The sequence below is a fragment of the Scyliorhinus canicula genome, chromosome 3 (assembly GCF_902713615.1).
Source record: "Scyliorhinus canicula chromosome 3, sScyCan1.1, whole genome shotgun sequence".
Taxonomy (NCBI): Eukaryota; Metazoa; Chordata; class Chondrichthyes; order Carcharhiniformes; family Scyliorhinidae; genus Scyliorhinus; species Scyliorhinus canicula.
This window is the reverse complement of record NC_052148.1, coordinates 73,635,226-73,651,146: the sequence shown is the minus strand read 5'-3', so window position 1 is coordinate 73,651,146 and position 15,921 is coordinate 73,635,226. Positions and strand designations below refer to the sequence as shown.

At 43.6% G+C, this 15,921-nt stretch overlaps 1 protein-coding gene across 6 annotated transcripts in view; it reads left to right on the top strand.

The window, feature by feature from the left end:
• LOC119962734 (cyclic AMP-responsive element-binding protein 3-like protein 3) overlaps positions 1–15,639 on the top strand; it is a 30,809-nt gene extending 15,170 nt beyond the window's left edge. For all 6 annotated transcript variants that reach the window (XM_038790723.1, XM_038790724.1, XM_038790727.1 and 3 more), the window contains exons 6-10: positions 1,043–1,149; positions 1,269–1,337; positions 8,583–8,667; positions 10,437–10,524; positions 15,047–15,639. In XM_038790723.1, the coding sequence (XP_038646651.1) occupies positions 1,043–1,149; positions 1,269–1,337; positions 8,583–8,667; positions 10,437–10,524; positions 15,047–15,441 (744 nt within the window). In that variant the 3' untranslated portion in view covers positions 15,442–15,639. The remainder of the gene's footprint in view (positions 1–1,042; positions 1,150–1,268; positions 1,338–8,582; positions 8,668–10,436; positions 10,525–15,046) is intronic.
• The last annotated feature ends 282 nt before the right edge of the window (positions 15,640–15,921 follow it).

The following is a 15,921-nucleotide window of genomic DNA, read 5'->3' as shown; positions in this document are numbered from 1 at the left end:
AGTCCAATTTTGTTTTTTTAATAATTTTTATTGTCACAAGTAGGCTTACATTAACACTACAATGAAGTTACTGTGAAAATCCCCTAGTCACCACATTCCGCTGCCTGTTCGGGTACACTGAGGGGGAATTCAGAATGTCCAAATTACCTAATAGCATGTCTTTTGGGAATTGTGTGAGGAAACCGGAGCACCCGGAGGAAATCCACACAGACATGGGGAGAACGTGCAGACTCCACACAGACAGTGACCCAAGCCAGGAATCACACCTGGGACCCTGGCACTGTGAAGCCATAGTGGTACCACAATGCTACCGTATTCTCGCCCTGCAGAATTTGCTACATAATAATAATAAACTTTATTATTGTCACAAGTCGGCTTACATTAACACTGCAATGAAGTTACTGTGAAAATCCCACATTCTGGCACCTGTTTGGGTACACTGAGGGAGAATTCTGAATGTCCAATGCCAGGCAGCTGCTATTTGAAGTGTCGGGTAAATGGGTAGTTTGGGGATTTGCGTGCTCCCTCTGATGTCTCGACTTCACCTCTGCACGTTCCCACTAAAATTCCCACTAAAATCTCTTGATGTCTTTGGTGCCTTCCCAAATGAGCCTTGTCTATTTTGCTCGGTCACAAGCTAGGGTCTCCTGTGAGTTGGCATGGGTTTGTGACCTCTTGAAGGATGCTTTGAGGACCAAACTTCCTGCTGTTGGGGGGGGGGCATTGATGTAGCTGCCACTGGATTTGGAGGTTCTTTGCAAAGGCCCCACTTTGCTGCAACCATATACTGCAGGGATGAACAATGAAACCCTTAACAATCCACTCACCACTGATTGGTCCAACACATTTGAGCCACTTGGCGTAGATTTGAAATGGGAAGGCACTGTCTGTCAGTTTGGTGGATGAGAGACAGTGTCTTGAATTGTTTCATGGAAAGTATAATTCTGAAAATGAGACGATCTAAATTGGTGGATAAAACAAACAATGTAGTCCCTCAGTAATTTAGGTGGCTTTTATTTCACAAACTTTCATTCAATTGCAGTCAGAGGAACGAGCTTTAAAAAGAATCAGAAGGAAGATTAGAAACAAACAGTCAGCGCAGGAGAGTCGCAAAAAGAAAAAGAATTATATTGATGGTCTGGAGAGCAGGTACGATTGAATAAATAATTTTTTAAACAAATATTTGTATTGAATTTTATATTTGTATCAGGACTCTCCCTTCAACTGTGGATATTCTAATACAATGATTGTGTTTCTTTGTATTATAGAGTTGTGGCATGCACCATCCAAAACCAGGAACTGCAGAGGAAGGTGCAGCATCTTGAAAACCAAAACATGTATGTAGCGCCATGCAGATAAGATTAAGATATTGATATACTGGGGAATGCAATGTTTACTTCTGCTGTACCTACTATAGGAGTGCCTGAAACTGACATGAGGTTGCTGCCAACAATTGTAAAAATGAGTAATTCACTGCATGAGTACTCGTTACCTTGACCAGAGAAATTTGGCTTTTGTGAAAAGAAACTTAGAAGGAGATGGTAATTGGCATCGAGGGGATTACATGGCAAACCGGTGGAGTGAAGTCGTGAGTGAATCTAAGAGCAGCTGAACTCCTTCATAAACTGCTGGAAATTACCTCCAGAGAGCATTTTTATCCTGGCTTCTGTTTCGATTTTAGTTCTCTCTACATAATGCCTATATGAGAAATGTAGGTCCATAACGAGTGTCTTAAATGTAAACATGGGCCTGAAGACAGAGTTAACTAAAGTAACTGGTAAATGGATTAAAACTAAGGTGGTGGAGATGCAGTGGGAGACATGTAAGAAGATATTTTGTAACTCGTAACAAAGATATATTCCATTGAGGAAGAAAGACTGCACTAGAAGAATGCACCATCTATAGATAACTAAGGAAGTTAAGGATGGTATCAAATTGAATCAAAAGTGTACAACGCAGCAACATTTAGTGATAAGGCAGAAGTTTGGGAAAGGTTTAGAAATCAACAAAGAATTACTTAAAAAAAAACAAAAAGGGAGAAATTGGAATAAGAGAGAAAATTAACAAGAAATATAAAAACAGGCAGTATGGTGTCGGAGGGGGGGGGGGGGGGGGGGAAAGATAAACTAGGTGTTTAGGGATTATTATAAGTAGCTGTCCAGGGCGGACCTGAAGAAGGGGATGTAGAGCGGTTCTTAGATGAACTGGAGTTTCCACAGTTGGAGGAGGCGAAGAGGCAGGTGCTAGAAGAGCCCCTGGGGCTGAGGGAGATATTGGACAATATAAGGGGTACAAAGTCGGGGAAGCCCCGGGACCCGATGGTTACCCGGCGGAATTCTATAAGGAGTTGAAGACCTAGCACCACATCTCCTGGAGGCGTTTAATGAGGCTTTGGAGAAGAGGGAGCTGCGGGAGACACAGGCAACGGGTTTAGGTACCTGCAGGTAAGGGACTTCACGTGGAAGGTTTGGAAAGAGTTCCCCAGGTTGCTGAGGTACACCATATTGGAGTGACTGCTACTTCCGGATGTTGAAGGGGAGGGCAGGATTCGAGACATATACAGGTGGCTGGGAGAACAGGGAGGTGAGCAGGTGATGAAGATTAAGGAGAAGTGGGGGTAGGGGGATGGGTGGGTTGTTGGGAAGGGAGATAAACTGGCGAGTATGGAGTGAAGCGCTACGAAGGGTAAATGCGACCTAATGCGCAAAGGTGAGCCTGATACAGTTCAAGGTGGTTCACCGGGTACACATGACTCGGACAAGAATGAGTTGGTTCTTCCAGGGAGTGAAAGATGAGTGTGAGAAGTGTGGGCGAGGACCAACAAATTATGTCCATATGTTCTGGGGCTGCGAAAGGTTGAGGAGATTTTGGGTGTGAGTGTTCATGGCGCTAACAACGATAGTGGGGGTGGAGGTTGAGCCAGACCCATTGTTGGCGATATTTGGGATATCGGAGAAGCCGGAGCTGATGGAGGGCAGGAAGGCCGATGCTGTGGCCTTCGCCTCTCTGATTGCCCGGCGAAGAATTTTGCTGGCGTGGAGGTCGGCAACGCCCCCAGGGTGGCGACTTGCCTGGGGGACTTGTATGACTTTCTTTGGTTGGAAAATATTAAGTCTGAATTAAGGGATTCAGCGGAGGGCTTCGGGGTAAGTTGGGAGATGTTAATTGCTGTGTTTGAGGAGCTGTTTGTAACGGGAGGGTGAGGGGGGCCGGAGGAGGGGGTAAAAAACGGGAGAATTTGTACAAACTGTATAGTGTGTTGGGGAGTTTGTTCTCCGAATTGTTTATGTTTTGTAACCTTTTATACATGTGTGGAATAAAATGCATTAAAAAAAAAAGACAGTAAAAGGTTTTACAATTACATAAGCAAAAGAGTAGCGAAGGTGAGCATTCGTTAAGGCAGTGTTTGGTGGGGGTCGCGGGTATAAAATGGGTGCATGGTGTAAAATGGGTTGCCTAAAGGTCAGCAAAATACCGTACCAGCCTCCCCGACCAGGTGCCGGAATGTGGCGACTAGGGGCTTTTCACAGTAACTTTATTGAGGCCTACTCGTGACAATAAGCGATTTTCATTTTTCATTTTTTTTCAAATGATCCCCAAAGGTGGCCAGCGATTTTTTTTTTTTTTTTTTTTTTTTTTTTTTTTTTTTTTTTTTTTTTTTTTCTCTCTGGATAAATTCTCACTGCAATACAGTGTATGGCCACATAAGGCTGATGTACCAGCTGGTGCCATGGCCCCTCTGGGCCACAGTGTAGTTGGGGGAGTTTGCAGTCAGAGACCTGGAAAATTCTCTTTGGGTGGCATTTCTTGCTATGTGTTCAGCGTCAGGATCTGTATTATTTCTGAGTTCAGTGCGTCACTAAAAAAACCCTGCTGTCCCTTATCGTTCTCTTGGTTAACCCTGAGGTAGAGCCTCCTCCACCCTACAAGTCCCAATGTCCTCTCCCTCCACACCGGCGCTTCCTGTCCTTCAAGAACAATTCTCTTTTTCATCACTTCCCCACCACTATTCACCCGTCGTCCCCAAGCATCCATCACTGCCGTGGACCCAATCAGCTTAATTGGTTCCGGTACCTCAAAACCTTTGCATCTACCTTTATTGGGTCTTCAATTGTACATAAAGGATGACATTAGCTGGTGAGTAAACTACACTCATGTATACAGGAGCCAGTAAAATGTTGCAGGTATATGAAATGGAATGTGTCTACAAATTGCATATTGGTCGGCTGAGTTGTGCCCAGCAATGTTTTTTTTTCAGCATGTTTTCTGTCTTTTACCTATTTACCTGGGAATTGGTGCTGACTGGCGCCCAGAGGCATTCTCTCTGACCGTGTTACTGGTTCAGCAGTTAGGGCTCCTTTTTCTGAAGTGGAGGTTTTGAATTTCCTATCCAGGTCGTGTTAGATTTTGAAAAAATGAATATGACGTTGTTGAGCCTCTTAATCTTTCCAGCGCTTGCACGCAATTATCCAAACGCTAACAATGGTTGTGAAGATATAAAATAATCAAATAATCCGGAACTAATGACAGGGAGTAGGATAGCTTGATCTTGGTTTCGGACAAGGCTCCGCACAACATCGAGGGCCGAAGGGCCTGTTCTGTGCTGTAATGTTCTATGTACATTCTTCAGCAAGGTGTCAGAATAGAGCTTTCCTTTCAGATGAAACAGCAGCTCCATTTACAATTTTTACATTTAATAATACAAAAGTGCCAACAATGAATGTGACATCTTTATAAGTAACTATAAAGAATCTATTGTGAGTCGCGAGAGTCAGCCATTTTGTAAAAGTGGATTGCCGGGAAAAAGGTTTGAAAAACACTGTGTTAGGGAATTAATAATGGGAAACAAGGAAAGGACAGAGACTTTGAACAAGTATTCTGTATCCGCCTTCAAAGTAGAGGACATAAGAATAGTGAAAATCAAGATACAAAGGAGGGAACGATCACTAGACAAAAAAATACTGGGAATACTGGATAAAAGTTAGCATCTCATCTTCCGGTTAGGCACGCTATAGCCTTCCGGTCTCAGCATCGAATTCAACAACTTCAGATGATTAGCTCAACCCCACCTCGATCCCTTATTTTCATTCCATTTCATTTTAACTGTCTTTTACCTTTTATTTCTTTCTTGTCTTCCATTATTTATATATATATATTAGAACATAGAACATACAGTGCAGAAGGAGGCCATTTGGCCCATCGCGTCTGCACCGACCCACTTAAGCCCTCACTTCCACCCTATCCCCGTAACCTAATAACCCCTCCTAACCTTTTTGGACACTAAGAGCAATTTAGCATAGCCAATCCCCCTAACCTGCACGTCTTTGGACTGTGGGAGGAAACCGGAGCACCCGGAGGATACCCACGCAGACACGGGGAGAATATGCAAACTCTACACACAGTAACCCAGCGGGGAATCAAACCTGGGACCCTGGCGCTGTGAAGCCACAGTGCTAGCCACTTGTGCTACCGTGCTGCCCACTGTATTATCCCCCCTTTTCTTATCTTTTCTCTCCTTTGCTTCCCCCTTTCCCCCTCTTTACCTCTCTCCCACCCATTCCCCCCCCCCCCCCCCCCCCACGTCTACATCAGTCACAGCTTACCCTCTGATTTTAGTTTCTCTGCGGTTTGGCCTTTCACACCTTTTATTCTCTCTGGTACTGCCATTAGCACTCTTTTCCGTTGGTTTCTGTGGTTATGACTCGTCTTTCATTCCCTCACCCTAGAGTATAAATATTTCCCACTTTCTATGTCTTTTAGCTTTGACAAAGGCTCACCTGGACTCGAAAAGTTAGCTCTTTTATCTCCCTACAGATGCTACCAGACCTGCTGAGATTTTCCAGCATTTTCTCTCTTTGGGCACTGGGAATACTACTAAGACTTAAGCCCCCTGGACCTGATGGATGGCCTTCATAATAATAATAATCTTTAGTAGCCTCACAAGTAGGCTCACATTGCAATGAAGTTACTACGAAAATCCTAGGGTCTTAAAAGAAGTGGCTGCAGAGAAAGTGGGCGCTTTGGTTGAAATCTTCCAAAGTTGCAAATGCAACACCTTGGATTAAGAGGGAGGAAGAAAGCAGGAAACTATAGGCCAGTTAGCCAAACATCTATCATTGGGAAAATGCTCGAATCCATTATTAAAGAGGTAGCAACAGGACATTTAGAACATCGTAATACCAAGAGGCAGAGTCAGCATGGTTTTGTGAAAAGGAAATCATGTTTGACAAATTTATTGAAGCTCTTTGAGGATGTGGCAGGCTGGATAAAGGGGAACCAGTAGTTGTCGGACAGAATTTTGTGTTTCCCCCAATGGCTTTCCTCAGGTGGCCTTCCCACCAAGCTCAATCTTTTACTGTGGGATAGGCAAGGCCTAGACCAGCTGCCCACCCTTCCCCAACTGAGGCCCTTGAGACCTCTTGAGGGCCATTTCCTGCCCAGCCTCAATTTTCAGGCTGACTGGAGGAGCACAGGGGCAGTAGGGAGGCTCTGAAAGTGACTGCGCTCAGTCCTCGGGCAAGAATGAGGTGGGCACCTCCATCAACAGTCTCCTTTCAACATCAGGAATGCCCCCACCTCCCTCTCTGCCAAATCTCCAGGCCTCTCCACCCGTACCCACTCTGCGCTCCCAGACTGGCCTGATCCTGGGCTCCCATGGCTTGAAGGCTGAGGTCTACTTCTCCTTCCACTGCAGGTTCTGGCACTGCTGGGACAATCAGATTGGCTAGCAACTCTCAGAGGTGGAACTTCTCACCAGTGAGGGACAGAAATCCCACCTATTGCCAATTAATGCTCATTGGAATTTTAAATGGCAGGGGGAACAGCCAGTGTTGGTGGGGATGCGTTCTCCGCTGACTCTTCAGAAGAGAAACCCCGCCATCTTGGAAGTCCTGGTCATATGTATTCAGATTTTCAAAAGGCATTCAATAAGATGTAACGTGAAAAGTTACAACACCAGACAAAAGCTTATTGTGATGGGGTAATATACTAGCATGGATAGGGGATTGGCTAACTAACAAGAAACGAAAGAGTCGGGGAAAATGGGTCATTTTCAGGTTAACGACTTACGAAGTGTTGCAGCGACTCAATTATTTATGATCCATATAAATGACTTGGTTGAAGGGGCGAACTGTATTGTCAGATTTGCTGATGATTTGAATATAGGTAGGCGAGCGAGTTGTGAGGAAGATACAAAGAGTCTGCACAGGGATTTAGATAGATTAAATGAGTGGGCAAAAATTGACATTGGGAGTATAACTTTGAAAAATGTGAACTAATCCACTTTTAGCAGGAAGAATAGAAAAGTAGAATGATATTTAAGTGGAGAGAGACTGCAGGCTGCGACAGTACAGAGAGACCAGGATATCCTTGTATATGAATCACAAAGTCAGCACGTAGGTGCAGCAAGCAATTAAGAAGTCAAATTGAGTGTTGACCTTTATTGCATAGGGACTGGAGTATAAAAGAATTGAAGTCTCGCTACAACTGTACTCAGTACCAGTGAGACCACACCCGAGTACTCTATACAGGTTTGGTCACTTTACTTCAGGAGAGATATTCTTGCTTTGGAGGCAGATCAGAGAAGATTCATTAGGCTGATTCCTGGGATAAGAGATTTGTCTTATGAGGAAAGGTTGAGTAGGTTAGGCCTATACAATGGGAGATTAGAAGATGGCAAGATGATCTGATTGACAGATATAAAATTCTGAGGGGGCTTGATAGGTTGGAAGCTGAGAGGCTGTTTCCTCTCATGGGGGACGGAGTGTAAAATAAGGGATCTCCCATTTAAGACACAGAGGAGGAGGATTTTTTTCCTCCGGGCCGTTAGTATTTGGAATTCCCTCCCCCAGCAGCTGTGGAGGCTGGATCACGGAATATGTTCAAGGCTGAGTTAGACAGATTTTTGATTTGAGAAGGGAGTTGGGTGTTATGGGGGAACAGGCAGGGAGGTGGAGTTAAGGCCACATCAGATCAGCCAGGAGCTTATTAACTGGTGGAGCAGGCCGGAGGGGCCAAATGGGCAGCTGGGGTTCCAGTGTACATTAGTTAGAAATCTCTGTGTGGCTGGTTGACTGCACTACCCCATTGTTAATTGCAGTCTTGTTATAATCCATGGCAGGTTCCAGACTAGCGATCAACAGTTGATTGTTGGGAAATAACATTTTAGGTACTTTGTTTGGCTTATAAACCCATTGCAAAACTGTTTGTTTTATCTTGTGTATATTTTTAATAGAAATATTCAAGCCGTGTATTAATGAAGATGAATGAAATGAAATGAAAATCGCTTATTGTCACGAGTAGGCTTCAATGAAGTTACTGTGAAAAGCCCTTAGTCGCCATGTTCCGGCGCCTGTCCGGGGAGGCTGGTACGGGAATCGAACCGTGCTGCTGGCCTGCCTTGGTCTGCTTTAAAAGCCAGCGATTTAGCCAAGTGAGCTAAACCAATGTACATAACATTAAGATGATCAAATAAAGCAGAAATACAGTATAAAAGATAGATAAAGCAACATCTATTTTATCACCCACCTAGAATCTTATGGTATGTTAATGAGGAACTTAATTTTTAATTTATTTTATGATAGGTCCCTAATTGAACAGTTAAGGAAGCTGCAAGCATTGGTCAAGCAAACCACCACCAAAAGTGCTAACATCAGCACTTGCATAATGGTAAGAATAAGCTATCAAACAGTCAGACTCTGTGTCGTGTGTGTCTAGGGTGTGATTTGCTGTGCTATTTGCTCTCTGGGTGGCTTAAAATAAATGCAAGGTAAAGGTTAATACTTGCAATGCCATGCCGTTTAAAGGCATCAAAATCTCTGCAAAGGTTTTGCACAATGGGGAGATGTTTGCAGGCCCCCAGTGGTGGGGTTTGCAGGTGTGAGGTGGGGGTGCTGTACAATTCCTGGGTAGCCTTCCTGCTGCCTACTCGCCCGCCCACCCCTTGTGTGTGTGTGTGCGTGAGAATAGTCAAGTCTTGAGGTAACAGAGGCATGAATGAGGGTTTCAGCAGAAGATAAGCTGAGAAGAAAGAGGTTTGTGATGTGATAGAGGTGGAAATAGTGATGACGCAAATGTGTGATCAGAAGGGAACGCCCCGCCGAGGTCGTACTTAGTCCCAGTTCCTGCACTGAAGAGTTCCGGCGAGCAGAACGCGGAGATTTTTAAATGGTGTCCCGATCTTTGACAGGTGATTTGATGGAGGGAGGGACAACACCTGAAGCGAGAAAACTGTTAACGTCATTGGCTAACGTGAGGACCAGGAGGGGAATTTGAGTGGTTGGCAGTTTAGCGGGAGTAGGAAGCGCTTGGACAAGCTGAGCTTGGAGAGGGCATGAGGGGAGATAGGAGAGAAACTAGAACAAGGTGTGAATCCAGGGCCAGGACAACAGGGAATTTTGGAGAAGGTTTGGCCAGGTGGGCTAGTGGAAAAGAGGGATGCAGGAGTGGCAACTGATAGAAGGTCTTGGTCACAAAGGAGTCCATGAACTCCAGTGGAGGGGACAGGGGAAAGGGATTTAAAAGATTGTTTGTAGTAAAGAAGCTGGAGGGGGATTTCATTGCATTCCAGGATGAGAGAGGAAATGGCTGGGGTGAGGGAAAGTAATGGTTTTAATGGGGACTAAGATATCAAAGCTCCATTGCGATTGAGCAGATCAATAGCTGCAGGCAGAAGTATTGCAGGAAATGGAGAGGCAAAGGTTGACAACTGGGATTTTGAAACTGCATAAGCTATGTAAATTGGTGGTGGCGGGTTGTTTTTTGGGTGGAGACAAGAGGAGGGTGGGGGTGTGTAAGCGAGACGCGAGTGGAAAGTTACATGTGGAAGTGATCAGATGGCGCAATCTGTGGTTGATACAATGGGAATAAAAAAGCCATGTTAGATGACAAGGTTGATCGCAATAAGGGAGTTGCAGGTGTTTTCTTGACTAGGATAAGGATCAGACAGCTCATGTCTCTGTGCAGAGATCTGATAATGACAGAATCAGTACAGCTGTGATACTGGCTGTACAATCATGGATATTTTCCCACGTGAAGTATGGCACTGGGATGAAGTTCTGGATGACAGCTGGAATTGTGGAACTAACTTAATCAGGATTCAGTGTCAAAAGAGAGGACAAAAAATTGAAATGGGAAATAATTCTGTATTTTAAAGTGCGATCTGTTCAACAATTTCTTGCTGACCATTTTATTTTAAACATACCCAGCTGTTGTCAATATTGGGCTATGCTGGAGGATATATTCAGAGGACTTTAAAATATTTTTTCAGTTTCATTCATCTATCTTTCCATGTTATTCTCCACCCATTGATTAAACAGGGCATTGTGGGTTCCTCGTGGATGTCTCCTCATGGTGCCCTTAGGCATGTGCAAGCTATCACTGAAGCATGTTTTCATTTGTTAATAACCAGTAAAGTTAATTGCCAATTTTTTTTCTAGGTGTTCCTGTTGTCGTTTACACTTATCATTTTCCCAAGTATCAACCCTTTTGGTGCAAAGCTGGGGGCCCAGGATGAGTCATACAGTGGTGAGAAAATATTTTTAAAAATACATATAAAAAGCATCAACCGTGGATCTAAAATCCGAGGCAAGATCAATGCTTTCCTGCTTAAATATTCCCATACATACCTTTCCTGGTTTTTAAGGTACAGAGTAAAATAAATGTTAAGCTTCAAAAAAAGATAAATTTTAAGAATTGGGAGCAGCAAAGTTGCACTTCATACAGATATAAATTGCTATGTATGTGATATTAAATTGTATATATGAGCTAGTAATTTGCTGATGAACACCTTGCAGTTTCACAATACATTTCATTTGATTCATGCCTTTTGAGTTGGACATTAGAATCGAAGAACAGTTTCAACAGCAACATCTCCCATTTTATAAAGCCCTGTCAATGCCGAATAAAACATCTTGAGGTGCTTCAGAGACTTGAGGAGAAAATTGCCTTCCGAGCCAGAGAAGGGCTTATTAAGTGGGATGGCCAAAAGAGACTGGGTTTAAAAAAAAATACATTTAGAGTACTCAATTCATTTTTTTCAACTAAAGGGGCAATTTAACGTGGCCAATCCACCTACTCTGCACATCTTTGGGTTGTGGGGGCGAAACCCACGCAAACACGGGGAGAATGTGCAAACTCCGCACTGACAGTGACCCAGAGCCAGGATCGAACCTGAGACCTCGCTGCCGTGAGGCAGAAGTGCTAACCATTGCACCACCCTGCTGTCCAGAGACTGGGTTTTAAGGAAGATCGCCAAAGAGGATAGAAGTATATGGATTAAGTTCCAAAGAGTTGTTTGAGATAATGAATCAGAAGCAGGAGTAGGCTATTCGGTTTCTCGCGCCTGCGCCATTTGTTAAGACCATACTGATCTGATTGTGGCCTCTACTTTTCTGCCTACCCCCAATACCCATTGACTGCCTTGTCAGTTAGGAGTCTATCTAACTCAGCCGTACAAATATTCAATGACCCTACCTCCACTGCACTCTGGGGATGAGAATTCCACAGACCACCAATGCTTTTGAGAGAATAAAACCTCTGCTCATTTCCATCTTAAGTGGGAGTCCCCTTATTTTAATAAGTGTCCCCTAGTCTAGTCTCTCCCACAGGGGAAATATCCATTCAGCATCCACCCTGCCAGGTTCCCTCAGAATCTGATACATTTCAATAAGATCTCCTCTCTTCTAAACTCTCGTGGATACTGGGCCAACACTCCGATTGAAATTTCCTAGTTTGGAAATGATGAATAGGAAGTACCCACAAACCAATCACCTACCCGCTTTCCTGTTGCACCATGATTTTTGTTTCCAAACGCAGGCTCTGAATCTACAGATAGGCAGTAGCGGCAGCTAACGCCACTCTGCTCTTGATGTTTCCTGAAATAAAGTCTTCCTCGCTCTGCTGTTCGTTATGCCCTGCTCTACCCATGCTGTTTCCCCCCCAGTCTCAGTGGCTGAAGGCCTGAGGGGTGAAAGGAGAGTGGAGGGTGCTATTGAACAGGTATCACAAGTGGCTGAAGTTAGAGGATTGGACAGCATGGGGATCTGGCACTGGAGAGATACAAAGTATGGAATGGGTGAGGCCATGCAGGGATTTGAACACAGGCAGGGGAATTTTGGATTAGATGCATTCACTTGTTGCAACCCTTCCACCTCTGAACTGCACTAATTCTGCTACAAACCAAAAAGTTTTTTTTTACCCCCACCCCCGATATGTGTCCAGAAAAACCCCAGATATTTAGATGTCCAAATAGTTTCTTTAATTTGAAAAGTATGAGTTTGAAAGACTTTAATTCTGTTTATAACAAACTGCTTGAGTAGTACTTTTTCTGCTAACATCATAAACAATTTAAATTGTAATATTGTAGTTTCGTAAACATAGTTTACAACCTTTTTTAAAAAAAAGTCTATGGCGCTTATAGCTATTCTGTAAGAATGATTCTGTTCGTATTTTCACAATCTACAAAACTAAATTTAGTGCACAAGTATTTTTTCTCAAAGGTACATACATAGAGTGTAGTACATAGAACAGACAGTGCAGAAGGAGGCCATTCGGCCCATCGAGTCTGCACCGTCCCACTTAAGCCCTCACTTCCGCCCTATCCCCGTAACCCAATAACCCCTCCTGACCTTTTTGGTCGCTAAGGACAATTTATCATGGCCAATTCACCTAAGGTAAGTGAGAAGCAATTTGTTTTAGGATTAATCTGCTAAGGAATGGATATTTTAGATGCTCTAGTGAATTGCTCAAGGAAGACATTTGGAATTTCAGTAACTAATTAGCTGTAGTATAGAAAAATAGCAGATAAGACGCATTGCTGACTTTGTGTTGACAAGGGATTGGAGTACGAATATATCTCGAATAACGAGTACGAATTTAAAGTTAAATTTAAAGGTGAAACACAAAGAAATGTGGACTCCTTTTACTTGGAAAAGTAACTACTCCAATTGAAGTATTCAAAATTATGAATGGAATTGTCACAGTTGATGCAGGCAAATTACTGATAATGGGTTCAAAGTTTTAATAATAAGAGAAACGTTCTATGGATGCTAACAATCTTAAATAAAATCAGAAAATTTTGTAAAATTTCAACAGCTCGGGCAGCATCTGTGGAGAAATTAGAATTAGAACAGTACAGCACAGAACAGGCCCTTCGGCCCTCGATGTTGTGCCGAGCAATGATCACCCTACTCAAACCCACGTATCCACCCTATACCCGTAACCCAACAACCCCCCCCCAACCTTACTTTTTAAGGACACTAAGGGCAATTTAGCATGCCAATCCACCTAACCCGCACATCTTTGGACTGTGGGAGGAAACCGGAGCACCCGGAGGAAACCCATGCACACACGGGGAGGATGTGCAGACTGCGCACAGACAGTGACCCAGCCGGGAATCGAACCTGGGACCCTGGGGCTGTGAAGCATTTATGCTAACCACCATGCTACCGTGCTGCCCTCAAAATAAACAATAGCGGGCTGAATTTTTAATCCGTGCCAGAGGCAGACAGGCCTAGAACTTTCTGTAGGTGCCGACACGCCACCGGACCACTTTCCAGGAGACTGGTCAAGGGTAAGGCAGCTATCTACCTGAAAGCAGCAGGTAAATACATCAGCCAATTAAGGGGCTTATTAAAGCTTCTCCTCTGCACTGACTCGAAGTGGTCAAAGTACAGACAAAGGAGGCAGTCCCTTGGCAGCAGACAGCCAGCGCTCCCTTCCACTATTCACTCCCGCAGTCAACGTACAAATGGCTGCAGGCCTCACTGCGGAGGCTGTCTCTCTTCCCCCCACAAGGAGAGTTTGACAGCTGTGACCATTTTAAAGTTACAATTAAAAGTGCTGCATGGGCAACTCTAGCTTCTGGCCCCTCTCTGTCCCTTACCTGTAATTGCAGGCTGAAGCAAGCATGCCCACTTTCAAAATTGGAACGTGCAGGACCTAGAAGTTATCTCAACGTCACGGACCCGACCCCAGAACAAAAATTCTTCCAATATTTCAGATCAATAAAAGGTCATAAACTTGAAATGTTCACTCACTTTATCTCTCCACACATGCTGCCAGGCATGCTGAGTTTTCCTGCAATTTTCAACTTTCATTAACACTTAGGGAGTCAGAATTAAGATTGGGAATTGTTCTTTCAGCATTGTAATTCACTGAAATAATTCCCAAGTTATCATCAACTGTGTCAGAGGAGCTCTTTTCAGATCTGAGCCCTCGTTTGCAATTTGTTAATGTCAGCCACAGTCATTGATTCTCCTTTGATGAATCAGAAGGGATTGCTATACTTTTATAGAAGCTACTCTATGACTGAGCGCTATATGTTCATCATAGGAGGAGGAGTAGACCATTCAGCCCATCAAGCCTGCTCTGCCATTCAATATGATCATGGCTGATCATCCATTTCATTGCCTTCTTCCCACACTGTCCCCATATCCCTTTATGTATTTAGAAATCTGTCAATCGATGCTTTAAACATGCTCAATGACTGAGCTTCCACAGCCTTCTGGGGTGGAGAATCCCAAAGATTTACAACCCTCTGAATGGATAAAAATATTTCTCCTCATCTCGGTCCTAAGTGGATTCGAAGATCCCCTGCTTCTAGACTCCCCAACCAGGGTAAACATCTTACCTCCAACTACCCTGTCTATCTCTTAGTTTTGAATTAAATCACCTCCTTCTTTGAAACTGTAGGGAATACAGGCCCAGTTTCCCCAATCTCTCTCGATTGGACAGTCCTGCCATCCCCAGAACAAGTCTGGTTGCAGTCCCTCTATGGCAATAATATCCTTCCTGGGGTAAGAGGAACAAAACTGCACACAGTATTCCAACTGTAGTCTAACCAAGCTTTTATACAATTGAAGCAAGTTTTCGTGCCTCCTGTACTCAAGTCCTCTCGCAGTTGAGGCCCACATTCCATCAGCCTTCTTGAGAGTTTCAAAGTTGGTCTCAGAAGATGCACTATTATCCCAAATAAGAAATTTGCTTTAAACTGGCTGTTGCTCATTGTGTTATGGATTGTGACGCTAGTTCCTTTGTTCTTTTGCAGTACTTTCCCGGACTCTGCTTGACAGAGATTCATCCCATGTACGCTTGGTGGTAAACACCCACAATCCGGAGGCTGATCCAGAGATAATGGAAAAGGATCATGGGCTGGATCAAGAAACTCCTCGAGCATTATTGTCAGGAAATCTGAACAGCACACCGGAAGCTTCAGACTTGGAAAAGGCAGAATCCACGTCAATGCTAAACACAAATTCCTCTTCAGACATGGATGGAATAGTGAAGGCTCCTGTCTCAGAGGATACAAGCCTGGGAAGAGCACCTTCAGGAAATGACAAGGGGGGCTATGGCATTTCCACTTCACCAGTCAACAAGTCAAACTGGACTGAACACACTGCAACAGTAATAATAAAAGCACATCCACGGTCAGACGAAATGTAACTGGTGTTTGGGGCATTTTCTAGCAGTGAATTATAAATTGTACGTCATTTGTTTTTGAGACTTAAGAGCAAAATAAGCATATGTTTTTCAAATACACAGATACCATAGGGCTGTTCTTTGAATTATTTATCCAGTAATATAAACTCGGCATCATTTGTGGGAGTGGGCTGGCATAAAGAAATTTGATTACTTTTTAAATTGTTATAGTCTCATTTTTGTGAAAACCTCACCGTTACCAAAATCAAGTATTTTAAACCAGCACAAATTATTGGAACTCTGAAATATCATGTAATGAGTTTATATGTTTGGCCAATCGGTTTAGAAACACAACTCCATATTTTGCATATATTGCTCCCAATTGCTTCCCTCCTTGGGTTCCTCATAAAAGTACCCTCTCCAGTCCTGGTTCTGTTGAATCACCTTGTTCCATTAATCTAGTTAAGTGTAGAGTATATTAAAGATGTTTCTTTAGCATTAGAT